A 27,964-nucleotide genomic window follows, 5' to 3' on the forward strand; every position below is an offset into this window, starting at 1 on the left:
TGGATTTTTAGGAACCAGTGAACTTTGAAGATGTAACACTGGGTTTTACCCCGGAAGAGTGGGGACTGCTGGACCTCAAACAGAAGTCCCTGTACAGGGAAGTGATGCTGGAGAACTACAGGAACCTGGTCTCAGTGGGTAAGGCTGGCCTCCAGGTCAATAAGGATCTGTGTAGCACCTCTGAAGTATGTGTCTGCTTGGGTTCAGACTGCAGGGGCACCAGTAGGAAAAGGGCAGCTTTTCAGTATGACTTCTGAAGCCTTGCCTAGTCCATCCCTCCCTGAATACCAGGGAGATGGGTCTGTGGGGGATGTTTTCAGCTGCAATAGTGGATGCTTATTGTTTTTGTAACAAGAGCTCCAGCCAGGCATGGTGGCTCAGTTTAGGAGACTAAGGCAGGAGGATTGTTTGAGCCCAGGAGTTTGAGACCAGTATGGGCAACATAGACCCTGTCTCTATTTAAAAAAACAAAACAAACAAACAACTCCACAGAAATTCCAGACAATGTGATGCCAGTGTCCCAACGGTTTAGGAGTAGCACCAAAGAGCCTGTCCCTGCCAGGCACGGTAGCTCACGCCTGTAATCCTGGCACTTTGGGAGGCTGAGGCAGGCAGATCAGTTGAGGTCAGGAGTTCTAGACCAGCCTGACCAACATGATGAAACCCTGTCTTTACTAAAAATACAAAAATTAGCCAGGTGCCCCAGCTACTTAGGAGGCTGAGTCAGGAGAATTGCTTGAACCTGGGAGGTGGAGGAGGTTACAGTGAGCTGAGATTGGATCACAGCACTCCAGCTTGGGCAACCAAGCAAGACTCTGTCTCAAAAAAAAAAAAAAAAAAAAAAGCCTGTCCCTTCAGACTCTGGTATTGTGAACCTTTCCATGTTCCCCCTAGTCATTGCACAGCTGTGGCTCCAAGCATTGCATCTATGCTCAAGGCAGAAACAAGGAGAAGGGGTAGCCCCAGCCAAGTCTCTTTCATAGCTGTCATGTTGAACCAGAAAGCAAAAGCTTTCCCAGCTGACCGATCTGTCTTTGTGTCTGGCTGACCAGAATTGGGCCCCTTAGCTGCTTGGCAAAGGAGTCTTAGAAAGCCAACAACAGGGATGGATGGAGTTGTGTTCACCGCTCTAGGCCAGAAGTCATGTATGTCATGCCTTAGCAGGGGAGAAGCTGGAGATGGCTTGTGCTGCAGTAGGATAGCATTTTCTCCCGAACACAGACCCCCACAAGCCCTGTCTCTTTTCCTTTGAGCAGAACATCAGCTTTCCAAACCAGATGTGGTATCTCAGTTAGAGGAGGCAGAAGATTTCTGGCCAGTGGAGAGAGGAATTCCTCAAGACACCATTCCAGGTGAGAACCAGACATGGGAAGCCCCCACAGGGAAGGGGCCAACTGATTAGTCAGGGACCCATATCTTGGAAAAGCAGTAGGCATTGGGATACCCCAGATGGGGTGCTGTGATGAGCAGTTGCAGAACCAAACTCTTAAGTTTTTCTCTGGCCCCAGAATCAGCAGTGTCCTGCTTGGTTGAAAGTGAACCTGTTGCCGGTGGCAGGTGATACTTGTGTTGACAGTAGCTCCCGTAGTCTGTTACATGCATTGTCTACTCTGCCTTCCCCTCATAACCACTGGTAACCCTGGTGTGTATTTCCAGCCAGACTTTCTTACATAGGCTTATGTGAATGTATGCGAATATATATACACATTTTGAGGGTGTTATAATACAGACAGTTCAGCTTCTTTTTGATTTGGAGACTGGCTCTCACTCTGTCACCGAGGCTGGAGTGCAGTGGCGTGATCTCAGCTCACTGCACCCTCTGCATCCTGGACTCAAGCTGTCCTCCTACCTCAGCCTTCCAAGTAGCTGGAACTATAGGCAAGTACCACCATGCCCATTTAATTTTTTTTTTGTAGAGACAGTGTTTCACCATGTTGCCCAGGCTGGTCTTGAACTCCTGAGCTCAAGTGATCCACCCACCTCAGCCTACCAGAGTGCTGAGATTTCAGGCATGAGTCGCCGCGTCTGTCTGGTCTGCTTTATTTTATTTATTTTTTGAGAGATGGCGTCTCACTCTGTTGCTCAGGCTGGAGTGCAGTGGTATGATCTCAGCTCACTGCAACCTCTGCCTCCCGGGTTCAAGTGATTCTCCAGCCTCAGCCTCTGCAGTAGCTGGGATTACAGTGTGCACCATGACTCCAGGCTAATTTTTGTATTTTTAGTAAAGGACAGTTTCACCATGTTGGCCATGCTGTTCTTGAACTGCTGTCCTCAAGTGATTCACGCACCTTGGCCTCCCAAAGTGCTGGGATTACACGCATGAGCCATTGTGCCCGACCTCTGCTTTATTAACAGCTTTGGTGTGGTCCACATTTGATTTTTCTTCTTTTGATGGACATTAAAATTTACTACAGAAAACCTCCTTGCATACTTTTTTTTTGCATGAATGAGTTGGTTTTTCTGTAGGTTGGATTTCTAAAAATGGAACTACAGGATCAACCAATGTTGTAAACTAAAAATCTGGTAGTGACAGATTACCATCTCAGATCCTTTAAGGCCAGGCACAGTGGCTTACGCCTGTAATCCCAGCACTTTGGGAGGCTGAGGTGGGAGAATCGCTTGAACCCAGGAGACGGAGGTTGCAGTGAGCAGAGATCATGCCACTACGTGACAGAGCAAGACTCCATCCCCCCCCCCAAAAAAAAGTACAAATATATATATATATAAAAATATAAATCTTTTTTTTTCTTTTTTTTGAGGCGGAGTCTCCCTCTGTCACCCAGGCTGGAGTGCAGTGGCCGGATCTCAGCTCCCTGCAAGCTCCGCCTCCCGGGTTTACGCCATTCTCCTGCCTCAGCCTCCCGAGTAGCTGGGACTACAGGCGCCCGCCACCACGCCCGGCTAGTTTTTTGTATTTTTAGTAGAGACGGGGTTTCACCGTGTTAGCCAGGATGGTCTCGATCTCCTGACCTCGTGATCCACCCGTCTCGGCCTCCCAAAGTGCTGGGATTACAGGCTTGAGCCACCGTTCCCGGCCAAACATAAATCTTTTAAAATAGGCAAGGCACAGGGCTCATGCCTGTAATCCCAGCAATTTGGGAGTCCAAGGCAGGAGGATTGCTTGAGGCTAGGAGTTTGAGGTTATAGTAAGCTATGATCGTGCCACTGCACTCAAACCAGGTTGACAGTGAGACCCAGTCTCAAAAAAAAAAAAATTTAAAATCCTTCAGAATACATAGAGTTGCTGAAGTAAATGACAGCTCTTTTTCTTCTTTATCAACAGCAATTTGTAATGGTCTTTTGAAGGTTTGCAGATCTGATGGGATAAATACAATGTGTTCAATGTAGTTCACATTTTCCTCACAATGGACCAAGTTGGACATATTTTATAAATCTATGGCCTGTTTGTATTTTTTCTTTTGTGAGTTCATGTATTTTCCCATTTTTTTCTTTTTTATTTGTAGGAATTCTATATGTTCTGGATGTGAATATTGAAATATCATATCCCAGACCATGTATTGTCTACCTTTCTGTAGTCTCTATACAGAAGTTTTATAATTTCTTTTTCTTTTCAAATATGTCTTTATTTCTATTCTAGATTCTGTATCATATATAGGTAGATTATCCAAACACTTTAGTGTGTTGTGGTATTTGTTATATACCTCAAACTGCTGCATTCAAGCAGTTCTCCTGCCTCAGACTCCCAAAGTGCTGGGATTACATCACTTAAATTTTTTTCTTTTTAGTTCAGTTTATCTGGAATGTCCTTTTATATATGGATGGGGTTCATCCTCTGCTTACTGGAAATACCATATTTGTTATGGACTAAGTAGCTGTCTTTATATACTGGCCTCTATGGACTCTCCCTTCATCTTTTCTGTCTGAGTAAAAGCCATGTTACTGTGCTTTGATATATAATGGTTCCCCTTGTTATTAAAAAAAAAAGTGTTAGCTGGCTTTAGCCATCTATTTCTCCAGATAAACACTTATTTTCAGCTTGTCAGTGTTCATTGAGAAAATCCTGTTGGGATGTGTATTACATTTAATTAGGTTTTCATTATTACTGTTACCTGGTCAAGTTAATCCTGCCTCATGGTCTTGCATAGTTGTTCCAGATGAACCTGTCATGCTCGTAAATTCTTTGATCTTTTTTGGCCGGGCACGGTGGCTCACACCTGTAATCCCATCACTTTGGGAGGCCGAGGTGGGCAGATCACGAGGTCAGGAGTTCGAGACCAGCCTGACCAACATGGTGAAACCCCGTCTTTACTAAAAATACAAAAATTAGCTGGGCGTGGTGGCGGGCACCTATAGTCCCAGCTGCTTGGGAGGCTGAGGCAGGAGAATCACTTGAACCCAGGAGGCAGAGGTTGCAGTGAACTGAGATCATGCCACTGCACTCCAACCTGGGCGACAGAGCGAGACTGCATCTCAAAAAAAGAAAAAAAATTCTTTTATCTCTTTTTTTTTTTTTTTTTTGAGACGGAGTCTCCCTCTGTCACCCAGGCTGGAGGGCAGTGTGATCTCGGCTCATGCAACCTCCACCCCCTGGGTTGAAGTAATTCTGGTGCCTCAGCCTCCTGAGTAGCTGGGACTACAGCCATGTGCCACCATGCCTGGCCAGTGTTTTTATCATCTGTAACAGTTGTGTTACATCATGCAGTTGTGTTCATTGTGGGTAGTATGTCCAAAATCGTGTGAAGCTCAGAGTCTGAAGAGTTGGTATCTAGTCTCTGACTTAAATGGAAAAGTTAGGTTTTGATGAGCTTGATGCTGGATTCTGCTTTGATTCAAATCAGTTTTATCTGGATTAACAAATAGTCATCTTGTCTTTTCTAATGAATGAAAATCGGTAATATCTCCTATTTCCCTTCTAGAGCTTACTAAAGTGGTCACACGATTCTCCTTTGAGCAGTTAACATAGGAGTATAATATTTATAGAAGTGCTTTTGTAACGTGCTGCTGGAGTCCTGAATTTCTAAAGGATTTTTGTGTCAGTATTCATAAGTTACGTTGGGGAGGTGGTTTTCTTTGTGTGTTTGCTTGGTCAGCTTTTCTATCAGTGTGCTGAATGCAGAGCACACTGGATGCTTTCCCTTCTCTTTGTTTTCTGTGCTGTGATGCAAGCGGCATCAGAACTACCCACTTCTGGCAGTACTGAGCTGTGACATCCTCACCTAACTCCCATCCTTGGTGATGACCTGTTTGCCACAGAATAGAGGGCTAGAGTCTGTGACTCTCCCCCACCCCCAGCCTTTCTCTGGGCCCTGTTTCTGGTTTCTTTGTATTTCAGCTTCCCGGCTCAGCATTAATATTTTGTTTTTCGTTTCCACATTCAAAGTTTTTCCTTCCGTTCCCTTCACTGAAAATCTTTGTTAGCAAAAGAGGTCACTAAACTATTTCACCTGCAAGGTCTCCAGCAATGCAAGTGCTTTGTATCTGCCTGCAGTGGTTTCTGTGCCCCTTGGTTTTTGAGAAGGAGTCTCGCTGTATCACCAGCCTGGAGTGCAGCGGTGCCATCTCGGCTCACTGCTACCTCCGCCTCCCAGGTTCAAGTGATTCACCTGCCTCAGCCTCCTGAGTAGCTGAGACTACAGGTGTGCACCACCACATCCAGCTAATTTTTTGTATTTTTAGTAGAGACAGGGTTTCACCATGTTGGCCAGGATGATCTTGATCTTTTGACCTTGTGATCTGCCCACCTCGGCCTCCCAAAGTGCTGGTATTACAGGCGTTAGCCACCGCGCCCAGCCCAGCCTCCTGATCTTCTTTTTGGTCTTTATGTCTCTGGATTACTCAGGCTGTGATAGGTCTGCATTTCATCCTTCTTGGAGCTCAGGACCCATGTTCTGAATGGGCAAACCTCCAGGCCATACACTTCTGGATGATCTGGTAGTATCCTAAATCTGGCTGGTGTCTGGGGCACTGTGGGTGCCACACATCTTGGGAGAGCTGGCTCCACAGGTGACAGATTCAGGTTGGTGTGCCAGAGTCAGAGGCCACATGAGGGGAGGCTCATCAGGAGGTACTGTTGCAGCCTAGGCCTGAGGTGATGGGTGTCCAACTCATCTCTGCTCTGTCACAGAAAGAGTCCTTAACTAGATGCTGTCCTTCCTCTTCTCCTTCTCTCACCTCACAGATCTTATGGAGGGCCTTTTCTGTCCCGTGCAATATACTCACTAAAAACTTTGGTGATAAACCAAAGCACTTACATAATCCCTACCATCTTAGATGTCATGGTCTAAGCAGTCATGGCCTTTTACAAACATGTTACACAGATACAGTGATAAATGTACTGAGAAGGAAAAGAACCTGGTATAAAGAGGGGGAGCAGTGGGGAATTACTTTGGAAGACCTAGTCAGGAGACACTGCAGGGGTGAGATTTAAGCCAATTCCTGAAGGAAAATAAGTCCGTGGACATACAGGATTAGTGGTGAAGAGAGCTTCTAGGCATGGAGGCACCATTTGAGGTGACTGTCAGATGGGAAAGAACTTGGCATTTTGAGGGGCCCTTCGAGCCTAGTGGACTAGGAGCAAGTAAAATGAAGGGATGTGACGCTGCTTTTCACAGCACAGCTCACTTGGGGTGGCTTGTGAAGCAAGAATTGTGGTATGTCACAGATTGGAGGCAGGCAGGGCCCGCAGTTACACCTGGTAATACCTGCTAATGTGGTAATAAGTGGCCTGAGAGTAACAGCACATTGGGGGAGTCAGGTGTGTGTGATTCATAGGTGAACTCAGTGGGACTAGGCGAATAATTGAGAGGCATGAAAGAACAGGCCACCAAGAATTTCTCATAGGTGACTGTGTCTAACATATTTCGCATGTAAAGTTGGACCTCCTGCACATAACAAAATCCACAGATGCTCAGGTCCCCAGTATAAAATGGTGTGCATATGACCTACTCACATCCTCCCATATAGTTGAAGTCATCTCTAGGTTACTTATAATACCGAATACGATGTAAATGCTGCGTAAGTAGTTGTTATACTGTTTAGGGAATGGTGACAAGGAACAAAAGTTTGCACATGTTCAGTACGTTTGCAACCATCCTTTATATATATTTTCGAGTTGAGGTCTCACTCTGTGTATCACCCAGGCTGACGGGTAGTGGCATGATCATGCTCACTGCAGCCTTGAACTCCTGGGCTCAAGTCATCCTCCTGCCTCAGCTTCCCGAGTAGCTTGGTTACATGTGTGTGCCATTACACCTGGCTAATTTTTATATTTTTTTGTCACCATGTTGCCCAGGCTGGATTGAGCTCCTGGCCTCAAGCAGTCCTCCCCGTGTCAGTTTCCCAAAGTGCGGAGATTACCGTCTTTAGCCACCATGCTTGGCACATCGTTCTTTTTTTTTTTTTTTTCTCAAATATTTTCAATCCAGAGTTTGTTGAATTCACAGATGTGGAACCCACAGAAGATACAGGTCCAACTGAACATTCTTTTTGTCAATATCTTTTTTCTTGTTTTTTTTTTAGAGACAGAGTCTCGCTCTGTTGCCCAGGCTGGAGTGCAGTGGCGCGATCTCGGCTCACTGCAAGCTCCACCTCCCGGGTTCACGCCATTCTCCTGCCTCAGCCTCCTGAGTAGCTGGGACTACAGGCGGCCACCACCACACCCGGCTAATTTTTTGTAATTTTAGTAGGGACGGGGTTTCACCATGTTAGCCACAATGGTTTCGATCTCCTGATCTCGTGATCCGCCTGCGTTGGCCTCCCAAAGTGTTGGGATTACAGGCGTGAGCCACTGCCGCCTGGCCTTCTTTTTTTTTTTTGGAGAGTCTTGCTCTGTCACCCAGGCTTCTGGCAGGCATTGGTGCAATCTTGGCTCATTGCAACCTCTTGCCTCCTAGGTTCAAGTGATTCTCCTGCCTCAGCCTCCTGAGTAGCTGAGACTACAGGACTGTGCCTGTATGTGTCCATCGCTTCTTTTAAAAATACGATAAAGGGACCAGGTGTGATGGCTTATGACTGGAATTCCAGCACTTAGGGAGGCTGAAGTGGGAGGATCACTTGAGCTAAGGAGTTCAAGACTACCTGACCAACACAGCAAAACATCTTCTCTACTAAAAATAAAAATAATAAGCCAGATGTGGTGCTGCATCCCTGTAGTCCCAGCTCCTTGGGAGGCTGAGGCAGGAGGAGTGCTTGAGCTTGGGAGTTTGAGGCTGCATTGATCTGTGATTGTTCCCCTGCACTTCAGCCTGGCAACACAGCAAGATACCATCTCAAAAAAAAAAAAAATATATATATATGTATATAAAACACGAGATAAAAGGGCCAGGTGAGCGCATGCCTGTAACCCCAACACTTTGGGACGCCAAAGCAGGAGGATTGCTTGAGGCCCGAAGTTTGAGACCAGCCTGGGAAACATGGTGAATACAAGTCTCTGCAAAAAAATAAAAATTAGCCGGGTGTGGAGGCAGGAGGATCACTTCAGCCTGGGAGGTTGAGATTGTAGTAAGCTATATTAGCACCACTGCACTCCAGCCTTTGTTTCAAAAATTGTGTGTGTGTGTGTGTGTGTGAGAGAGAGAGAGAGAGAGTGTGTGAGATAAGGGAGAAAAATAATTTCTGAGTTTTTGGCATTAGCCAAGGATGTGGGGATGTCCGGTAAAGACCTAGACTTTGCTGAGGAGAGGAAATAAGGGGTTTCTGTTTTCTGTGCTTTTTGTGTTTTTTTACCTTTTTTTTTTTTTTTTTTTTTTTTGAGGCAGGGTCTCACTCTGTCACGCAGGCTAAAGTGCAGTGGCCCCATCTCACGTCACTGCAACCTCCACCTCCCAGGTTCAAGCAATTCTCCTGCCTCAGCCTCCTGTGTAGCTGGGACTACAGGCACCTGCCACCACACCTGATATTTTGGATTTTTTAGTAGAGACAAGGTTTCACCATGTTGGCCAGGCTGGTCTTGAATCCCTGACCTCAAGTGATCCTCCCACCTGGGCCTCCCAAAGTGCTGGGATTACAGGTGTGAGCCACCACACGTGGCCTGTTTTTTACTTTTTATGTTGAAATAATTTTTAATCTTTTTTTTCTTTTTTGAGATGGAGTCTTACTCTGTCACCCAGGCTGGAGTGCACTGGTGTGATCTTAGCTTACTGCAACCTCCGCCTCCCGGGTTCAAGCAATTCTCCTGCCTCAGCCTCCTTAGTAGCTGGGATTACAGGCACGCACCACCATGCTCAGCTGATTTTTGTATTTTTAGTAGAGACGGGGTTTCACCGTGTTGGGCCAGGCTGATCTCGAACTCCTCAGGTGATCCACTTGCCTCGGCCTCCCAGAGTGCTGGCATTATAGGCGTGAGCCACCACACCCGGCCCCTATGTTGAAATAATTTTAAACAAAAATTTACAATAGGCTGGGCACAGTTGCTCAGGCCTGTAATCCCAGCACTTTGGGAGGCCCCAGGTGGGAGGATTACTTGAGAAAAGTGTCAGCAACAAAGTAAGACTCTCTCTGTACCACAAAAAAACAAAACAAAACAAGTGTCGGGGCACATGCCTGCAGTCCCAGCTACTTGGGAGACTGAGATGAGAGGATTACTTGAGCCCACGAGGTTGAAGGTACAGTGAGCCAAGGTCATGCTACTGTATCGCAGCCTAGGCAACAAAGAGAGATTCTGTCTTAAAAAAAAAAAAGGTCAGGTGCAGTAGCTCAGGCCTGTAGTCCCAGCACTTTGGGAGGCCGAGGCAGGCAGATCCCAAGGTCAAGAGATTGAGACCATCCTGGCCAACATGGTGAAACCTGTCTCTACTAAAAATACAAAACTTGGCCAGGCACGGTGGCTCACACCTGTAATCCTAGCACTTTGGGAGGCCGAGGCAGGCAGATCACGAGTTCAGGAGATTGAGACCATCCTGGCTAACACGGTGAAACTCTATCTCTACTAAAAATACAAAAAATAGCCGGGTGTGGTTGTGGGCACCTGTAGTCCCAGCTACTCGGGAGGCTGAGACAGGAGAATGGCGTGAACCCGGGAGGTGGAGCTTGCAGTGAGCCAAGATAGCATCACTGCACTCCAGCCTGGGCGACAGAGCAAGACTCTGTCTCAAAAAAATAAATAAAAATAATAAATAAATAAATAAATAAATAAAAATACAAAAATTAGCTGGGCGTAGTGGTGCTCACTTGTAGTCCCAGCTACTCAGGAGGCTGAGGCAGGAGAATCGCTTGAACCCAGGAGGCGGAGGTTACAATGAGCCGAGATGGCACCACTGCACTCCAGCCTGGCGACAGAGTGAGACTCTGTCTCAAAACAAACAAACAAAATACAAAATATATATACATATATACACACACACACACTAATAGTATGGATAACTCAATAGCTTTCACATTGATTGAAGTTTTTGAACTGTCCCATGTCTTAACTGATTCTTGGAATGACAAATGAATGAGAAGGCACCATGGAGACACTCAAAGGTTTCCAAAGTCAGTCGAATACACCTATTTATACCTAAGAAGGACATCCACACAGCACATAAAAACATCCGTTTGGAAGTCATAGGTGTTTAGAATGGAATGCTTTACTGTGAGTGTGAGATGAGAGAACTCTTCTAAAGTGGTCGGTTTCTCCCAACAATGGCATGGCTGTGCCTCTGATTAATGCACAGAATTGGTATTGAGTTTAGACTTGGACCATTTTGACAACTCACCCTGTGTGCTTCTCCAGCTTCCCATGATAGCAAGAACGGCAGTTAAGTCAGCAGTTCCCAACCTTTTTGACACTAGGGACCAGTTTTGTGGAAGACAGTTTTTCCGTGGACCTTGGGGTGGGGAGGGATGGTTTTGAGATGAAACTGTTCCACCCCAGATCATGAGGCATTAGATTCTCATAAGGAGCATGCAGCCTAGATCCCTCACATGCACAGTTTACAATAGGGTTCATGCTCCTGTGAGAGTCCAGTGCCACTGCTGATCTGACAGGAGGCGGAGTTCAGGTGGTAATGCTCACTTGCCTGCTGCTCACCTCCTGCTGTGCAGCTTGGTACCAGTTCATGGCCTGGCAGTTGGGGACCCTTGGTTTAAGTACAAGGGAAACAAATGCTAGGACAAATGGCATTCATCCTCAGGAAAGCACTGAATGAGGAGTGATGCTGTGACAATAAGCAATGTAGGGAAATAAATTAGGCGGCACTCAAATCTTCAGCTCTCTCTAATTTCCTTTCAAGAACCATTGCCATATATGTGGCTGTTGGGTGGAATACTTGAGATGTAAACTGTTAAGAGTTTAGTCATTAGGAAAGGAATGCAGGGAAGAGACTATTATGAAGGTCATGATTTAGGAAACCCTGCAGGGCATTTTACATTTTTTACTTCTCAAGAAGTTAAGTAGGGGCCAGGCACAGCGGCTCATGCCTATAATCCCAGCACTTTGAGAGGCCAAGGTGGGCAGATCATTTGAGCTCAGGAGTTTGAAACCAACCTGGGCAACATGGTGAAACCCTATTGCTACATAAAATACAAAAATTAGCCAGGCATGGTGGTGTGTGTCTATAGTTCCAGCTACTTGGGAGGCTGAGGTGGGAGGATGGCTTGAGCCTGGAAGGTGGAGGTTGCAGTGAGCTGGGATCCTGCCACTGCAGAAAAGAAAACAAAGTTAAGTAGGAAATGAGTCCTACAAATAAGAACTTGGCAGCTTTTTGAAACATAGACCAAACGTGAGTCTGAAAAAATAAGTGTGATGAGGAGAGTGTTTTATTGGGAGGAAGAAAGCCAAATTCTTCTTGAGATTCCATCCTTTGTATAGCTTGAGAAGGTCACACAGGCCATGGAGTGATCAATGGCATACCATTATTTTATCCAAGAACAAGATGGAATAAATGTGTTTAGTTTGAAAAAATTCACTTTCGGCCTGTCTTTGCCCTCTTTAATGTTTTTGCCCTCTTTAATGTCTTTGCCATCTTTCATGGGACATTAACCAGCAAACACCCCAAATGAAGTAAGTCCTTTTCACGAACTTTTCAACATCTGAGAACTCACACAGGGAAGAAACCTCAGAAAGATGATCATGTGAGGGAAGATTTCTGGCCTAACTCAGTCTTATCTTGAGAGAATTCATACTGGAAAAGTTCTTACATTGAGTATTGCATCGAAGAGCTTCTGAAACCATGAGAATATAATTGCTGTGGGAAAGATTTCATGCATAGCTCTCTTATTCAGCATCACAGAAGTTGTACTAGAGATTACCTAAGAACATAGGGTTGGAAAGGCTTCGGGTGTCCCAGAACTCACTGGCAAGGGTCCCTCTCTGAACACAGCATTTTGGGAACCCCTTCAGTAGGAGTCCTCATTGTTTTCAGCATCAGAGGACTCATATGGGCAAACATCCTGTGAATGTAATCTGTGCAGACAAATAACCAGCCTTAACTCTCAACTTATGTGACAGAACGAAAAAAATGCACACTGGAAAGAACCCCATTGAATAATAAAAATGAAATGTCTCATCCTATTTTTATATCATGTTGTAGAGAAGGCAAAGCCTACATAAAACACTAAGTATGTAAATGTAGTTAGTCTTGTCTCTTCTAATTTGCTTATTATCTGACCTGAACATTTAGAACAAATATTTAAAATATGGATGAGAGCAGGTGTTCTTTTCCTTCTGTATGTCCCCATTTGCTAACACAATGACTGAATTACTAGGAGCTCAGTACATACTGTTGAGCAAATAGATGTCTGAAGAAGTTGCAGGAGACAAGAATATGTCTTCAAAGAAGACTGAATATAAGGCAAGGCTTTGAAACAAAAGGGTAGGTAAGAGAGGGTAAAGGAAAATCTTTTTTTTTTTTTTTTTTTTTTTTTTCCCTTAAGACGGAGTCTCGCTTTGTCGCCCAGGCTGGAGTGCAGTGGCGCAATCTCGGCTCACTGCAAGCTCCGCCTCCCGGGTTCACGCCATTCTTCTGCCTCAGCCTCCCGTGCAGCTGGGACTACAGGCGCCCGCCACCATGCCCAGCTAATTTTTTTTTTTGTATTTTTAGTAGAGACGGGGTTTCACCATGTTAGCCAGGATGGTCTCGACCTCGTGATCCACCCGTCTCGGCCTCCCAAAGTGCTGGGGTTACAGGCCTGAGCCACTGCACCCAGCCAGGAAAATCTTTACTTTGAGTGCTACAAAGAACTTTGCAGGGCCGACATTCTTGGCAACTAGGTTGAGTCTGGAATGTTGGGTGGCTGTCAAACATGTTTTGTCTGGAATTCAGTGAAGCAGAGTGATCTCATGCTTTGTGATCTTTTATTGAAGAACACTTTACATTCTGTGCCACCTCCCACAAATCTGATCTCTAAGACTTACGTAAATCGTGACCCTCTTATCTGGGGACCACTCTCCCTGTGTTTCAGGGCATGTACTCAGGGATAACTTCAAAGCCTGAAATGTCTTAACTAGTAATTAAGAAGGAAAACAAATGAACTAAGTGTTTGAAGCAGACATTTTTTGGGGGAAAGAAAAATACCATCAACAGTCCTATAGAAAGAGGAACAATGGCTTTAAGGGAATAAAAAAAGAATAATAATGAATCAGAAATAGAGAAGAAAATAATATTCCAAGAACTCATTTTGTGGGTAGACAAAATGCCAAAATGACTTTGAGTAAGTAAAGAATAAATAACCAAACAGTAAACCTATATAGAGGAAAAGAACCTGTACGGATATTTTACATGTAGTTTTTAGTTACAGTACTTTGCACAGCTGTTACAAAGAATGAGAAACCTCTTTATGACTGATTTGAAACCGTATGCGTGTACTTAAAGTATATGACATTTTAATATATAAATATATATAAACTATTAAAATTACATTCAAGTGCTTGCTTTGGCTTATACTAAAATTGGAACAGTACAGAGAGGATTAGGATAAAAATTTTAAATTTAAATTTAAAAATTTAAAATTAAAATACACTGGCCAGGCGCGGTGGCTCAAGCCTGTAATCCCAGCACTTTGGGAGGCCGAGACGGGCGGATCACGAGGTCAGCAGATCAAGACCATCCTGGCTAACACGGTGAAACCCCGTCTCTACTAAAAAATACAAAAAACTAGCCGGGCGAGGTGGCGGCGCCTGTAGTCCCAGCTACTCGGGAGGCTGAGGCAGGAGAATGGTGTGAACCTGGGAGGCGGAGCTTGTAGTGAGCTGAGATCTGGCCACTGCACTCCAACCCCGGGCGACAGAGCGAGACTCCGTCTCAAAAAAAAAAAAAAAAAATACACAGTCAAGTGCGAACACACAAATATGGTTGTGTGTCAGTTGATCATCAGTGGAAAAACGTGGAGACTTCTTTGGAATTTTATATTAATTTTTGGAGGTGCTGCCCATAACCGTGCTCAGAGAATGGAAATGGTAGCTCCTTCCTGTTGTGTCACTGCTTCCTGGTCCAGTTCCTGACACAGTATAGGTGCTCAGTAATTATTTGTTGAGTGTAGGAATGAACAAACAAAACATGGAAAGATTTTTGCAAAAGTATAAAGTTGACAAAATTAGTCCTAGGAGAAACATTAAAATTAACTTTCTTTTTTGTTTTTGTTTTTTGTTTTTTTTAAGAACAAATTGACTACTTGCATCTGAGTACTGCCCTGAGCAGTGGAGATTTTTTAACTTCCCATTAAAGACAGGGCTGGGTGCAGTGGCTCACACCTATAATCTCAACACCTTGGGAGGCTGAAGTGGGAGAATTGCTGGAGCCAGGAATTGGAGACCATCCTGGGCAGCATAGCAATTCCTGGGCTCTACAAAAAATTTAAAAATTAGCCGTGCATGCCAGGGTGCACACCTCTGAAATACTATTAAAATGATACTATTTGGCCGGGCACGATGGCTCAGGCCTGTAATCTCAGCACTTTGGGAGGCCGAGGCAGGTGGATCACCTGAGGTCAGGAGTTTGAGACCAGCCTGGCAAACATGTCGAAAGCCTGTCTCTACTAAAACTACAAAAAATAGCCAGGTGTGGTGGAGGGCGCCTGTAATCCCAGCTACTTGGGAAGTTGAGGCAGGAGAATTGCTTGAACCCGGGAGGCAGAGGTTGCAGTGAACCGAGATTGCACCATTACACTTCAGCCTGGGCGACAGAGCAAGACTCTGTCTCAAAAAAAAAAAAAAGAAAGATTCAGCAAAATGACATTAGAAAATAAATTTATAATAATAGCTTGGCTTGGCCAGGTATGGTGGCTCACACGTGTACTGGGGTGGCTCAATCCCAATACTTTGGGAGGCCAAGGTGAATGGATCACTTGAGGCCAGCAGTTCAAGACCAGCTTGGCCAACATGGTGAAACCCCGTCTCTACTAAAAATACAAAAAATTAGCTGGGCGTGGTGGCATGCACCTGTAATTCAGGAGGCTGAGGCATGAGAATGGCGTGAACCCGGGAGTCGGATGTTGCAGTGAGCAGAGATCGCACCACTGCACTCCAGCCTGGGCTAAGGAGTGAGATTCCATCTCAAAAAGAAAGAACAAGCTTTGGTTTACACCAGGAATATCAAATTTGACCTGGATATACAAAAGATATTAAAACCTTTAAAAAGTTACACCAAAGAATAAATTATTAAAGATGAGCAGGACCTATATGAAGAAAGTCATAAGTGCTGGAGTGTGGAATACTTGATAAATAGAAGTATTAACTTATTTTGAGGGCTTAAAAAGGCTAGAAGTACTGATGTGTTTCAGCACTAGTGTCCTGAAGTCATTCTAGCCATCAACCTCTGGAGAAATGCTGCTGGAGCCATTTTACCATGGGACCAGAAATACAAGTCCCTGACATGGGCTTGGCTGAAAAGAAGCAAGTGGGGTGCAAACTATGTGTGCTCTCATGTTACAAAGAAGCTATGTTGAATCAACAAATATTACTTGAGCACTTGCCAGGATTCCAGGTACTGTTCCAGGACTGGATCACAGTGACGAGTGGGGCAGGTCTTACACCTGCTTTCATTGGGCCTACATCCATTCTATGGCTGACTGAATCAACAGAAATGAGCTTGCCCATTCATTACCTCAGTCGCACTGGGCACCTTTCAACTGCTCATTGGCCCTGCAGCTAATGCTACTATGTTGGACAGTACAGATCAGAACATCTCATTTATAGAAAGTTCCATCGGACAGCACTGCTCTAGATAGGGTGACAGACATGATAAATTAATCAGATATTTGGGATGGTAATCTGTTGGAAAGAGAAGGAAACAATGGGATATGTTGCTGGGGGACAAGCGAGATAGGGGTGGACAGCGGTAGTTTAGAACTAAGCAGGAAGATGGTTCTGAGGAGGTGACATTTGAGCTCAGAGCTGAGTGGGAAAGGCGAACCAGGTGAAGATGTTGGGGAAGACTATACCAGGCAGGAGGGTGGTGCACATGTGGATCTCTGGATGAAAGGCCTTATTCTAGGAAAAGTAAGATGCTGGCTGTGGGAGACCCCTGTAGTGTCAAGGGCATGAAATAACAGGGTTTGGAACCCAACTCCTTTGTTGCCCACTATGTTAGGCCGTTCTTACATTGCTATAATTACCTGAGACTGGGTTATTTATGAAGATGAGAGGTTTAATTGACCCACAGTTCTGCAGGCTGTACAAGGGTGGCACTGGCATCTGGTTGGCTTCTGGGGAGGTCTCAGGGAGCTTTTTACTTATGGTGGAAGGCAGGGAACAGGCACATCATGGCAAAAGCAGGAGCCAGAGAGAGGAAGAAGGTGCCACACACTTTTTTTTTTTTAGACAGGGTCTCACTTTCACCTAGGCAGTGGTACGATCATGACCCACTGCAGCCTCAACTTCCTGGGCTCAAGCGATTCTCTCACCTCAGCCTCCTGAGTAGCCAGGATTACAGGCGCATGCTGCTACACCTGGCTAATTTTTTGTAGAGATGGGGTTTTGCCATGTTGCCCAGGCTGGTCTAGAATTCCTGGGCTCAAGCAATCCACCTACCTCAGCCTCCCAAGGTGCTGAGATTACAGGCGTTAGCCACTCTGCCCAGCCACACTTTTTTAAACAACCAGATACCGTGTGAATTAACTTATCACCAGAAGGATGGTGCTAAGCCATTCTTGATGGTTCATCAGGCCCCACCTCCAACACGGCATCACTTTTCAACCTGAGATTTGGTAGGGACACAGAATCAAACCATATCATCCACTCTGCAACCCTGGGCAGGGTTCCTAGCCTATCCCAACATGAATTTCTTTATTATTATTATTATTATTATTATTATTATTATTATTATTATTGGCTTTCTGAGATGGAGTCTTGCACTGTCACCCAGGCTGGAGTGCAGTGGCACAATCTTGGCTCACTGCAACCTCAGCCTCCCAGGTTCAAGCGATTCTCCCGCCTCAGCCTCCCGAGTAGCTAGGACTACAGGCGCACACCACCACGCCTGGCTAATTTTTGTGTTTTTAGTAGAGATGGGGTTTCACCATGTTGGCTAGGCTGGTCTCAAACTCCTACCTTGTGGTCTGTCGGCCTCGGCCTCCCAAAGTGCTGGGATTACAGGCGTGAGCCACCGTGCCAGGCGTATTTCTTTTGTGTATGGGTTGTACATTTGCTTCCTGTGACTGTGGGCAGCCTTCGTGAAATGGTGGTACTGTCATTGATTCGAAAACTGAGTGATGTCAAGATCATCAGCAGCCTTTGGCAGATCCTCCTCTAGGCTCCACTTTGGGGTGTGAGATCCACAAGTCCCAGTTGGCAGCCTCAGTGGTCCACTGGAGGAGACAGACGCAGAAGGTAATCCAACAGGGAGCTTAGTGGCACTGAGGGAATGATGAGAGAGAACAGGAAAGCTGAGAGCTTTCCGGACAAGGAGGAAAAGCGATGGAGTACTGTGCCCAGGGATTAGGGGAGCTGAGGGTAAGTACTCTTCTGACTCTTCCCCCACAACAAGCTGCTGAAAAGATCATTGCTTTTTGTTGTCTTTTGGACTAGTATACCTGGCTAATCAGCATTCACTGGGAAACAGCACTGTGAGGAAGACAGCTGCCTAAGGCCTGTTTGTCACCGTGGAAGGGAAGCAGCAGAGAGGTAGAAATATCCTGAGAGAAGAAAATAGTGTCAAGAGAGAGAAAGTAGCAGCTCCCCTCAGCCCTTACCACATGCTGTGCCTGGACAGTATCTAATCACTTCGGCTGAAGAAACTCAGGCTCAAGAAGTTAATCTCTTGATTAAACCCCTTGCTCTGAGCCTCAGTGAATTTGTTTCATAACCCATTAGACAGTTGTAGGTGAGGGGACTGCATTGCTACGGGCTCATTCAGCTGCCACGCTCAAAGCCATTTGGAGTTCCAGCTGATAGGGATCATGCAGCTCCACATGAGTGGGTTGGGTCAGTCATGTCTGTGGAATGAGATGGGTGGAATGAGAATCCAGTTCCACCTCTGCCTGCTGGTGAACTTAAGAGCTTCCATTTTCTTCTCCATGAAGTGGAGCAGCTAATTTCCTGGAATAGACAGTGGTAAGGATTGTCCTAAAGGTCTTGGGATAGTCTGTGGGTTGAGATGTGGAGGACTGAGGTGCACAGAATGAGTCCATCACTTCCCCACCAGTTTCTGGGTTCGTGGCCTGTCTTGTTCACTGTGGTGTCCTTGGTTCCATAGCACGCAAAAGGTGCTTTATGATAACTGTGTACAGAACAGAGTGTGGCGCCTCATGGGTTGATGATCAAGATTAAAGCAGAAGTAAGTACATTAGAAGCGGGGGTGGGGGTGGAGTAGAAGAATCCAACAGTTTTCCTAGGGGCTAAGGCACTAAAATCCCTCAATTAAGGAATACAGAAAGAAAATTTTAGAAATTTATGAAGTAACATGTTAAGATTTTTTAAGTGTCATGCATGATTACCTAAAATAGTGCTGGCGGCCCAGTGCTGGTCTGCCACTGACCCCCCCTAGGAAGTAAAGATTCAGTTGGTGCATGTCCCATGTCCTAGGCATTTAGTCCAGTGCTGCTGGGCCGCCAGTAAATCTTATCCCCAGCTGCTTCTCAGGAAAAAGTCAAGCTTTAAGAGCTGTAATTGGGGCGTGTGGTGGCTCACACCTGTAATCCCAGCACTTTGGCAGGCCGAGATGGGCAGATCACCTAAGGTCAGGAGTTCGAGACCAGTCTGGCCAACATGGCGAAACCCCGTCTCTACTAAAAATACAAAAATTAGCTGGGCATGGCGGCGGGCACCTGTAATCCCAGCTGCTTGGGAGGCTGACAGAATTGCTTGAATCAGGGAGGCGGAGGTTGCAGTGAGCCGAGATCGCGCCACTGCACTCCAGCCTAGGCGATTAGGAGCGAAGCTCCGTCTCAAAAAACAAAACAAACGCTGTAATTGAGAGAAAATAAATGAAGTATGCCCTCAAATGAAGAAAAGTTATTTGGGGCGAAATAAGTCCCCAGAAGTCCTAAGAAACAGAAAGGGAATTAAATATAGATCACAGCAGGGCCGGGCGCGGTGGCTCAAGCCTGTAATCCCAGCACTTTGGGAGGCCGAGACGGGCGGATCACGAGGTCAGGAGATCGAGACCATCTTGGCTAACACAATGAAACCCCGTCTCTACTAAAAATACAAAAAAATTAGCCGGGCGAGGTGGCGGGCGCCTGTAGTCCCAGCTACTCGGGAGGCTGAGGCAGGAGAATGGCGTAAACCCGGGAGGCGGAGCTTGCAGTGAGCCGAGATAGCGCCACTGCACTCCAGCCTGGGCGACAGAGCGAGACTCCGTCTCAAAAAAAAAAAAAAAAAATATAGATCACAGCAGTTATAAATGAGCTGGAGAGGGCAAGCCCCCAAAATGAAAATACCTCAAAAGCTTATTTGGGGGAAGAGGTCGGAAATAGGTGCTCAGTGTGTCTGATTAATCTTATCAAGAAGAAAAATCACTTCAAGCGTAGACTAGGAATGATCAAGAATTAAAAGCGTGGCTCAGGTCCTGCTCTACAACTGCCCCACCTCGCTGGAAGGACGGCGTGGGCTGCAAGGAGGCGGCGCGGCCGCTGGCTCTGGGCGGATCCCAGCGCGGAGCTGACTACCTGGGCCCGTGCCAGCAGTGGGCACCTCCAGTCAAACCTGTGCAGCGCGCAGACAGGAAGCCCAGACAGACCAGGGCTTGTACTCGAGGAACGGGAGAGGGAAGGGGTTGGGAGCCGCCTGCTGTGGCCTCAGCGGAAGGTCTCCCCCAGCCCGCGAAGTCCGGCGAAATACTTGCAGGTGAGGCAGGCGTGGAAGCTCCTGCCGCGCTGCCCCGTTGCCCCATGTAGGCCCAGGACGTGTCCCTGTCAGCGGGTAGTGGGGAGAACGGTACCGGAAGCCCGTGTCTCAGAGGCTGCTGGGAGCTGTAGTGCCCGCGGGTGACGTAGTTCTGGACGCTTTTCCGGGTCCGGGAGGCGGGGTTAGAGGCGTCGACCCATTTCGCTGGCAGAGAGAGCGAGTCTTGTGTGGACGGTGATCTCGGCGAAAGGGTCAGCTTATGGTTGTGGCTTCGAATTCCTGAGTGCGCGATGACGGAGACCAGGGCCGAGGAGGGTCTTGTGCAGGCGGCCGCCGGGCTCTGAAAGATGCTTCCGCTGGAGCTTTTTATTTTTAACGTAGCTGCAGCTGTTGCACACTAGTAATTTTATGCCCTGCGACCGCTTTTCTGCGTTGTAGTAATCCCGCTAAAACTAGTGCAGGTTTTACTGCTTAAAAGGGAGTTTTTAACAATTTTCTTAAACTGTGTTACAACACTACCTGTTCTTCCAGCTTTGTCCTAACACACACCGCGCGGGGCAGGAATTGTATGTTGTGGAAATAAAGACCTAGGCCGTCCAGATGAGCACACGCAGAGGTTGACTCAGAGCCAGGTATAGTAGGGAGCCAGCCATGGTCCCTTGTGTTCTGTAGAGAGGGTCAAAGGCAGGTAGGGAGTGAGAAGACGTGCATTTATAAGGGAGGGTTCTGAGTGGAGAACCCTATTGGCTTGGCGGGGAGCAATAAAAGGGTATACTGGCAGTCATCTAAGTCCTGACCTGTGCTTGTTGCCAGAGGTTGTGGGTCAGTGCTGTGTTAGCTATATTTGGTTTGGCTGTGGTGTTTTTATTCATTCCCTTGGTGCCTCTATACCTATCTTCATCTCCGAATAGCTCCAGTAGATTCATCCAGTGAAAGTATTTGTGGTTCCTTGCTGTGGCTTTGCTAGTTCATGCTGAGCTACTTCCTGGTGGAATTGTACTAACCATTTATACTCACAACAGCAAGGGTGAAATTGCAGGTTTGTTCTTGTCGTTGCCACTAAACACTACAAATATCAGAAGTAAGTCATAATCTGTAGTTATTTATGCTTTTATATTTGTTTTTAAGGCTTCATTTGTTAGGGACAATGTCAGGCTTGGTAACCAAGGCTGGAGTGCAGTGGTGCAATCATAGATAACTGTAAAATCAAATTCTTGGGCCCAAGCAGCCCTCCTGCCTCGGGCTCCCAAGTAGCTAAGACCACAGGTGTATGCCATCACACCTGACTAATTTAAACTTTTTTAGAGACAGGGTCTTACTATGTTGCCGAGGCTGGTCTCAAGCTCCTGGCGTGAAGCGAATCTCCTACCTCGGCCTCCCAAAGTGCAGGGATCATAGGTGTGAGCCACTCTGCTGGCCAGATTATTTAGAATTAGCATTTTGGAGGGGAGTTTTAGTGGGCTTTCTTGTTTCCTGTTGTTTTGTGCTGCCTCCTCAGCATTTCAGGACCGTCCTGGAGTTCAGTTTAGCAGTGTGCTCTTGTGGACTCTGTGCCAGGACCCAGAGCCCCTGTCTTTCCCAGATATCCTCGTTCTTGTCCCCAGTGGAGGTTGGAGAAGGTTATTTTTCCTGTGACTGTGGATACATGTACAGTGTCACAGATCCCTTCTCAACCCTCATTGCCTTTTGTTCTTTTCCCTATAACAGCTATATGGAGATACAACTCACACATTGTAAAGTTCATTCTTGTAAAGTGTACAGTTCAGTGTTTTTAAATATATTCACAAGGTTGTACAGCTTTCACTACTATCTAATTCCAGAACATTTTCTTCACCCAAGAAAGAAACCCCATACCCATTAGCAGTCTCCCACCAATCCTCTCAATTTCTCCATTTCCTAACAATTACTAATCTACTTGTCTGTCTTTGGATTTGTATATTCTGGACATTTCATATTATATGTCGCCTTTTGTGTCTGGCTTATTTTACTTAGCATGATGTTTTCAAGGTTCACCTGTGTTGTAGCATATATTAGTAGTACTTCATTCCTTTTGATTGCCAATATTTCATTGTATAAATAGATCACAATTTGTTTATACATTCCTCAGTTGATAGACAATGGATTATTTGTACTTTTTGGCTATTATGGATAACACTTCAGTGAACATTCTTATAGAAGTTTTTGGGGGCATATGCTTTCAATTTTCTTAGCTATATATACTTGGGGGGAATCTCTGGGTCATGGATAACTATGTGTTTAACTTCTGAGGATTTGCTAACCTGTTTCGCAGAGCGGTACAGCATTTTATATTCCCACCAACAGTGTATGAGTATTCCAGTTTTTCCACATCCTCTCCTGTTACCATCATCTTTGGTAACAGCCATCCCAGTGGGTGTGAAGTATATTCCACTGTGGTTTTGACTTGTATTTCCCTAGTGAATAATGATGTTGAGCATCTTTTCATGTGCTTATTCTCATTTATCTTGCTCTGCTTTTGACTTACAGAGTATTCTGAGCTCCACCTGGACCCTAAATTGGATCCTCTTCCTGCTGAGAGTCCCCTGATGAACATTGAGGTTGTTGAGGTCCTCACACTGAACCAGGAGGTGGCTGGTCCCCGGAATGCCCAGATCCAGGCCCTATATGCTGAAGATGGAAGCCTGAGCCCAGATGCCCCCAGTGAGCAGGTCCAACAGCAGGGCAAGCATCCAGGTGACCCTGAGGCCGCTCGCCAGAGGTTCCGGCAGTTCCGTTATAAGGACATGACAGGTCCCCGGGAGGCCCTGGACCAGCTCCGACAGCTGTGTCACCAGTGGCTACAGCCTGAGGCACGCTCCAAGGAGCAGATCCTGGAGCTGCTGGTGCTAGAGCAGTTCCTAGGTGCACTGCCTGTGAAGCTCCGGACATGGGTGGAATCGCAGCACCCAGAGAACTGCCAAGAGGTGGTGGCCCTGGTAGAGGGTGTGACCTGGATATCTGAGGAGGAAGGTAAGTGGAAGGGTGGGTAGAGGGACAGCTTAATGAGGGTGTCTTGGAGGACCCTGTAGGGGAGATAAGAACTCCAGGCTTCCTGGGAAGGTCGTGGGAAGGATTGTGCCCACTCCATACAGACTGAGGACATCCACGTTCCCCACGTGTTCCTGAGTCGGAGCCACTGAAACCCCTGCATTCTTTAGCCCTTCGTGGGCTTCTGATGGATGCACACAGATGAAGTGCTTCATTTTCATCCCTCTGGCATCCCTGCTGCACCATAAACCCTATAGCACTTGATAAGATAGATGGGACTACTGAGCTCACGGAGCCTGCAGTAGCAGGAGAGACAGGGATTTGACAAATGAGAATGCATAGAAAAATGCTGGGGCTGCGAGGAGCTCGAGGTGATGGTAAGGTTCATGAAGGTCTGCAGCTGACACCTGGTGTGGAGTGGAACTTGGCCAGGGTAAAGAAAGGGGGTAGGAAAGATGTGCCATGCAGAGGGAAGCACTGCCTGTAAGGGCCAAGATGGAAGGGATCACAGTAAATGCAAAACTCAGAAAAATCGGGTATGTCTGTGATGGAAGGGAGCAGAGGGTGGAGCTGGCACAGCCAGTGGGGACTTTAGTCCTAAAGCAAAGCAAAATGTTCTTCTAAAACAGTAGGGTTCGATCCCTGCGTTCCAGAAACTGGTGGCACCACTGGATTTGACCTTTAGAGATCCACCAGGCTGCATGTGTGGTGGATGGTGGACAGAGGATGGGGGTGAGGCTGGACACACAGGCTACCCGCAGCTATTGCCATGCCCTTTGATGGGTGGTGTCTCGGATAGGAACAATGGTGATGGCCGACTGGGGAGAGAGTACACGTGTGGAGTGTATATTTGGAAGTAAGACTCCAAGACTCGGTTTCTTCATCAGGCTGAGTTTCACAGAGTGTGCGTGCTTCTGCATTGCTCACCTCCATTTTCCACATTCACGGGTGCCCAGAAGAGGTTTCTGATGTGAGTGAATGATTGACTGGTTGATGTTTGTGATTGCGGGGAAGGGGAAGGTATCCTGCAGGGGGATGGTGGGATTCTAAGAGGCCAGGGCATCCTGGAGATGCGGGTATCTGAGGCAGCAGGGCAGGCACTTGCATGAGTTGTGTCAGATGCACCAAGTCTGGGGTGCTGTACTTGGCAGAATAATTGCCCCAAAGGTGTCCATGTCCTGCCTCCTGGACCCTGTGAATAAGTTGCCTCACATGACAAAGGGAACTTTGCAGAAACAATTAACTTAAGGATCTTGAGAGGGAGAGATGCACTGGATTATTTGAGTGGATCTAACAACCACAGGGGCCCTTAGGAGAGGGAGGCTGGAGGGTCAGAGGAGATGTAATGGTAGAAGCAGCTGATAGAGGAAGAAGCCATAAGCCAAGTGTTTGGGGCGGCCTCTAGAAGCTGGAAAAGGCAAGGAATGGATTCTCCCTTGGAGCCAAAAGGAACACAGCCATGCTAACACCTTCATTTTAGCCCAGTGAGGCACAAACCAGACTTATCTCCAGAACCATAAGGTAATACATTTGCATTAATCTGAGCCGCTGGCATTGTGACAATTCAGTATAGCAGCAATAGGAAACTAGTTAGTTAGGTGCCAAGGAGACAGTTGTGGGGTTAATGAGGTGAAAGTCAGTGAATTCACCCTTTGTTTAACCTCGGGGTGAATGAAATAAATTAGTGCCACAGAAGACAATGGGAAGAGGCTTTCCAGAGAACCCTGAGAATCTCACATTATGTGATCAGTGTGTTAGCTGGGACTCTTGGATGTGACTGCTGCAAAGCCTTGCACAGAATGGCTCACGGGAGGAAAATTTATTGAAAAAGTTCCATGGTGCTCGAGCATCAGGCAGGGCTGGACCCAGGAGCTCCAGTAGTGTCCTCCAGACTTGTTCTGTGTCTCATTCTTACCTCTTCTGCTCTCCACTGGCTTCACTCATGGGCAGGCTTTCTGCCTGCATGGGATTTCTCTTTCCCAAATGTTCCAGCTAAAGCCTTGTTGGCTCCAATCATCTGGCTATAGGCTCTGTTCATCCCAGATCTAATCACTGTGGCCAAGAGAAAGGGATGGCCCAGTGGGCCAGCCTAAGTCATCTTGTTGCCCACCTTGATGGTGGGGGTGGATTAGCATTGTGGAAGCCTGTGGACCATGTGGGGTCATGTGAGGAAGGTTAGAATGAAGGAGCCGTGGTTAGAGGCGCCCTCGGGCTGGGTGGAGCTGTTGTTTCCTTAGGTGGAGGAGCCTTGGTGACGTTCACTTCAAGATGGCTGCATGTCGTGGGTCCGGGGACAGTCACCTTCCACCATGTGGGAGGAGAGAGGGAGGAAGGAAGAAGTGCCTGAATAGGCGGGGTGGAGGGCTTGGAGGCCGGAAACAGGGGCTTTGACTCTAAGGAGGAGGTGTCAGTCAGCTGCCTCACAGGAGGGGCTGGGGCCCTCAGCCGCCCTTGGAAACGGAAGGAGTGGTCTCAGCAGTGAGGACACTGGTGCCCTGTGACCCCTGGAGGGTGAGCCATCCTGGGCCCATCCAGGTGCGGGCACTCAGGCACGTGCTGTGAGGGGAGCTTAGCTGGTGAGAAGGGAGGATAGGAACAGAGGCTGTCATGGAGTCACAGTACGATGCAGGTGTGCGGTGGCCCCATGGGTTGCAAAGAGGCCACCCTTGCCCTGCCCAAGGGTCCCCACACCTGCTGACCTCCTCTGGTTGGTGTCTCCTCCCAGTACTTCCTGCAGGACAACCTGCCGAGGGCACCACCTGCTGCCTTGAGGTCACTGCCCAGCAGGAGGAGAAGCAGAAGGAGGATGCAGCCATCTGCCCAGTGACAGTGCTCTCTGAGGTAAGGGGGAGTGTCGCCCTTTTTTGGTCACAGCATCTCCTGTGAGGCAGGCCCACCCCTGAGGCATCCACTCTGCCCTGGGCTTTCCTAAGACCTCCCACAGGCTGGGGCATTCTGAGATTGTGAGCTCTTAGGTCTGTGCTGAAGCAATCTGAGTATGAAGAGCAGCCCTGCCCTCCAGCCACCATGGCGTCACTGGGGACAAGGCATGGTGACTCAGGAGTTGAGAAAGCAGGAGGCAAAAGGGAAGGAACTAAGTGTTTACAGAGACTTGAGAGGTGGAACTACCACAGGCAGGCACATCTGTATGCAGGTCAGAACAAGAGAGCCCTCATTCGGAAATGCATACTTAGGTATTTATCTTTGGTATCTGGGGTTTGCTTCAGAATAACCCAGAGCTGGGGTGTGGGTGAAAAAGATTGGTTCTGATGTGCTGACCACTAGGGTAGTGGTATGTATGTGTCATTGGTCAGAGCTGTTTGCACTGCAAGTGGCTCATACTGGCTCAAGCGTAGAAGTAAATTTATTGGCTCTCATGTTTTCTCTAGTAGGCTTCAGGCAAGGAAGACTGCATCCAGGTGCTCCCAGGTGATGGGAAGAATCTCTGGCCAACCTGTTTCATGGCTCTGCTTTCTCCCCTTTCTTCTTCTTCCTTCTTCTTCCTTTTTCTTCCTCCTCCTCCTCCTTTTTTTTTTTTTTTTTTTTTTTTTGAGATGGAGTTTCACTCTTGTTGCCCAGGCTGGAGTGCAATGGCGCGATCTCAGCTCACTGCAACCTCTGCCTCCCAGATTCAAGTGATTCTCCTGTCTCAACCTCCTGAGTAGCTGGGATTACAGGCAGCCACCACTACACCTGGCTAACTTTTGGTATTTTTAATAGAGATGGGGTTTCACCATGTTGGCCAGGCTGGTCTCGAACTCCTGACCTCAGGTGATTCACCTGCCTCGGCCTCCCAAAGTGCTGGGATTACAGGTGTCAGCCACTGTGCCTGGCCACTCCCCTTTCTTCTTAGGCAGATTCTGCCCCATGTAAGCAAAATGCCTCAGATCCTGGTAAAGCAGGGTTGGGGGAACCTCTTCTTCCTAAAGTCCTGGTCAATTCCCAAGAAAGGACTAGTCATGGCTGTGCCAAGGTGGCTGCCCTCCCCCAGGTCAGCCCTGTCGACAAAGGCAGGGGCTTGGTTGTCATTTCCACCAAGTGGGAAGACAGTATTAATAGTTGGAGAACCCTCTGCAGTGGGAAGATTTCAGCACTGGGCAAGCTGGATAGAGCCGTTAGGATGGAGTTGTTTGCTTGTTGCACTTGGAGCTCTTTATGAAGCAAGGGCTCTGCCTCCCAGCCTGAGACCCAGACCCTGGTTTGGACCCAGTAGAACTGTTGTGGGCCCTGGGTTGGTGTCTCTGAGCAAATCCCCAAAGCAAGAGAGTCCCTAGCACAGTGAGCTCTGTCAGAACCTCCCAGCTGGCCTTTCTTCTGCCCTCATTGAGAACCGTCTGACACTCTTGCTGAGCATAGACACACGTGTGATGTTACAGGAGCCAGTTACCTTCCAGGATGTGGCTGTGGACTTCAGCCGGGAAGAGTGGGGGCTTCTGGGCCCGACACAGAGGACTGAGTACCGCGATGTGATGCTGGAGACCTTTGGGCACCTGGTCTCTGTGGGTAAGGCCGTGCCCCCTCTTCACCCACCTCAGGGCTGGTAGGCCACAGGAACCCCAAGTCAGGGGTGTTTACCTTCTCTGGACTCCACACTGGGCATTCCCTCAAGGGGCCCTTGCTCCGTCCAGGGTCTGTTAAGTGGAACTGTAGACTTACAGGGGTGGGGGCATTGGTTGGCCAGAAGCAGCCTTAGGTCCAGTGGAGTGATTTGCTATCTATCTCCTGAGGGAGTATAAGAGAACAGGAACTCGAAGAGCTCAGAGGATACTCCCTACCCTTTCTGTCCCTTGTTCACCA

The 27,964-nt window shown here is 47.3% G+C and overlaps 3 protein-coding genes across 5 annotated transcripts in view; 2 read left to right on the plus strand and 1 right to left on the minus strand.

Annotated features, from left to right (window-relative positions):
• The window catches only part of ERVK3-1 (endogenous retrovirus group K3 member 1), a 226,536-nt gene that overhangs the window by 107,685 nt on the left and 90,887 nt on the right, over window positions 1-27,964 (plus strand). The gene's annotated exons all lie outside the window — the stretch shown is intronic.
• ZSCAN18 (zinc finger and SCAN domain containing 18) overlaps window positions 1-27,964 on the minus strand; it is a 407,087-nt gene that overhangs the window by 105,382 nt on the left and 273,741 nt on the right. The gene's annotated exons all lie outside the window — the stretch shown is intronic.
• ZNF274 (zinc finger protein 274) overlaps window positions 1-27,964 on the plus strand; it is a 31,915-nt gene that overhangs the window by 2,381 nt on the left and 1,570 nt on the right. Inside the window, exons 3-7 of one of the 3 annotated variants that reach the window (XM_050768598.1) lie at window positions 12-138; window positions 1,257-1,352; window positions 22,667-23,149; window positions 25,893-26,008; window positions 27,544-27,670. In XM_050768598.1, the coding sequence (XP_050624555.1) occupies window positions 12-138; window positions 1,257-1,352; window positions 22,667-23,149; window positions 25,893-26,008; window positions 27,544-27,670 (949 nt within the window). The remainder of the gene's footprint in view (window positions 1-11; window positions 139-1,256; window positions 1,353-22,666; window positions 23,150-25,892; window positions 26,009-27,543; window positions 27,671-27,964) is intronic. The other 2 variants (XM_050768599.1, XM_050768600.1) reach the window with 2 other exon arrangements.

Source organism: Macaca thibetana, chromosome 19 (assembly GCF_024542745.1).
Source record: "Macaca thibetana thibetana isolate TM-01 chromosome 19, ASM2454274v1, whole genome shotgun sequence".
NCBI classification, from domain to species: Eukaryota; Metazoa; Chordata; class Mammalia; order Primates; family Cercopithecidae; genus Macaca; species Macaca thibetana.